Genomic DNA, 2,571 nt, shown 5'->3' with positions numbered 1-2,571 from the left:
CAGGAGATAGAGGTGGTGATGCGTGGGGGGGGGGGGGTTCTACAGGAGATAGTGGTGGGGGACTCCTGCAGGAGATAGTGGTGTGGGGATTCCTGCAGGAGATAGTGTTGGGGGGATTCCTGCAGGAGATAGTGGTGGGGGGATTCCTGTAGGAGATAGAGGTGGTGGGGGACTCCTGCAGGAGGAGATAGGGGTGGTGGTGTGTGTGTGTGTGTGTGTGTGTGTGTGTGTGTGTGTGTGTGGGGGGGGGATTCCTACAGGAGATAGTGGTGCTGGGGATTCCTGCAGGAGATAGTGGTGGGGGGATTCCTGCAGGAGATAGTGGTGGGGGGATTCCTGCAGGAGATAGTGGTGGGGGGATTCCTGCAGGAGATAGTAGGGTGGGGGGATTCTTGCAGGAGATAGTGGTGCTGGGGATTCCTGCAGGAGATAGGGTGGTGGTGGGGGGATTCCTACAGGAGATAGTGGTGGGGGGATTCCTGCAGGAGATAGTAGGGTGGGGGGATTCTTGCAGGAGATAGTGGTGCTGGGGATTCCAGCAGGAGATAGGGGTGGTGGGGGGACTACTGCAGGAGATAGTGGTGGGGGGGATTCCTGCAGGAGATAGTGGTGGGGGTGGAGATTCCTGCAGGAGATAGTGGTGGGGGGATTCCTACAGGAGATAGTGGTGGGGGGATTCCTGCAGGAGATAGTGGTGGGGGGATTCCTGCAGGAGATAGTAGGGTGGGGGGATTCTTGCAGGAGATAGTGGTGCTGGGGATTCCTGCAGGAGATAGGGGTGGTGGGGGGACTACTGCAGGAGATAGTGGTGGCTGGGATTCCTGCAGGAGATAGTGGTGGGGGTGGAGATTCCTGCAGGAGATAGTGGTGGGGGAATTCCTGCAGGAGATAGTGGTGGGGGGATTCCTACAGGAGATAGTGGTGGGGGGATTCCTGCAGGAGATAGTGGTGGGGGGGGGGGGGGGGGGATTCCTGCAGGAGATAGTGGTGGTGGGGATTCCTGCAGGAGATAGTGGTGGGGGGGATTCCTGCAGGAGATAGTGGTGGGGGTGGAGATTCCTGCAGGAGATAGAGGTGGGGGGATTCCTGCAGGAGATAGAGGTGGGGGGATTCCTACAGGAGATAGTGGTGGGGGGATTCCTGCAGGAGATAGAGGTGGGGGGATTCCTGCAGGAGATAGTGGTGGGGGGATTCCTGCAGGAGATAGAGGTGGGGGGATTCCTGCAGGAGATAGTGGTGGGGGGATTCCTGCAGGAGATAGTGGTGGGGGGATTCCTACAGGAGATAGTGGTGGGGGGATTCCTGCAGGAGATAGAGGTGGGGGGATTCCTGCAGGAGATAGTGGTGGGGGGATTCCTGCAGGGGATAGTGGTGGGGGGATTCCTGCAGGAGATAGTGGTGGGGGGATTCCTACAGGAGGTAGTGGTGGGGGGATTTCAGCAGGAGATAGTGATGGGCGGATTCCTGCAGGAGATAGTGGTGGGGGGATTCCTGCAGGAGATAGTGGTGGGGGGATTCCTGCAGGAGATAGTGGTGGGGGGATTCCTGCAGGAGATAGTGGTGGGGGGATTCCTGCAGGAGATAGTGGTGGTGGGGGATTCCTACAGGAGATAGTGGTGGGGGGATTCCAGCAGGAGATAGTGATGGGCGGATTCCTGCAGGAGATAGTGGTGGGGGGATTCCTGCAGGAGATAGTGGTGGGGGTATTCCTGCAGGAGATAGTGGTGGGGGGATTCCTACAGGGGATAGTGGTGGGGGGATTTCTGCAGGAGATAGTGGTGGGGGGATTCCTGCAGGAGATGGGGTTGGTGGGGTTTCCTGTGTAGCCAGTTGTGAAGGAGAAGGTGGGCAGACGGTTATATGAGAACCCCCCAGAGGTGACCTGTCTCACAGGTAAGGATAATAGTAATGATGGGACAGGTGACTTGGATGTGACAGATTCTACCAGTGGTGACCAGTATCTGTGGTAGTTTTCCACCTGGCCAGGTGCTTGTGTTGGGCAGGACTAGGGCGGGGACAGGTGTGTGGGGAGGAGACGCTGGGAGATACATATAGGAGCAGCCGGCTGATGCTCAGGTACAGGGTGTTGGAAGGCTTTCCTGTCAGGATGTCACAGAGTGGGGAGGATTGCAGCTAACAGTGGCTCCTCGTTGGGACAGCCACAAACTCTAAAGCATTTGTACAATTCAGTGGACTCTTCCCTTTGCTGGTTCCTCTGCCCCCGGAAGCCTCCAGAGCACAGCAGCAGCACATCCCTGCCCAGACTTACCTGTACAATGGGTACTAAGGTAAGTGTCTTCTCTTAATGAATGGATCCTGACCTGGGAGCCCGCTCTGTGGGTGCCTGGGAACCCCCCATACCTGTTCTGCCACTTACCATGTGTATGCCTGGCATTCTCCTGTCCTGTGGAGGTGCATGCGCAATGCATGATCACATAGCAGTACCCTCAGGAGGCAGCATCACGCACACATGATCACATACCAGACACACGTCTCATGCACACATGATCACATACCAGGAACATGTCTCATGCTCACATGATCACATACCAAGCAAGCGCCGGGATCATG

General features: G+C 57.0%; 1 protein-coding gene across 1 annotated transcript in view; it reads left to right on the top strand.

Annotated features, from left to right (window-relative positions):
• The first annotated feature begins 2,276 nt into the window (after positions 1-2,276).
• Positions 2,277-2,571, top strand: part of LOC134965401 (potassium-transporting ATPase alpha chain 2-like) — an 11,691-nt gene continuing 11,396 nt past the window's right edge. Inside the window, exon 1 of the mRNA XM_063941862.1 lies at positions 2,277-2,288. Within this exon, the coding sequence (XP_063797932.1) occupies positions 2,277-2,288 (12 nt within the window). The remainder of the gene's footprint in view (positions 2,289-2,571) is intronic.

The sequence above is a fragment of the Pseudophryne corroboree genome, chromosome 10 (genome assembly GCF_028390025.1).
Source record: "Pseudophryne corroboree isolate aPseCor3 chromosome 10, aPseCor3.hap2, whole genome shotgun sequence".
NCBI lineage: Eukaryota > Metazoa > Chordata > Amphibia > Anura > Myobatrachidae > Pseudophryne > Pseudophryne corroboree.
This window is presented reverse-complemented; position numbering and strand designations above follow the sequence as displayed.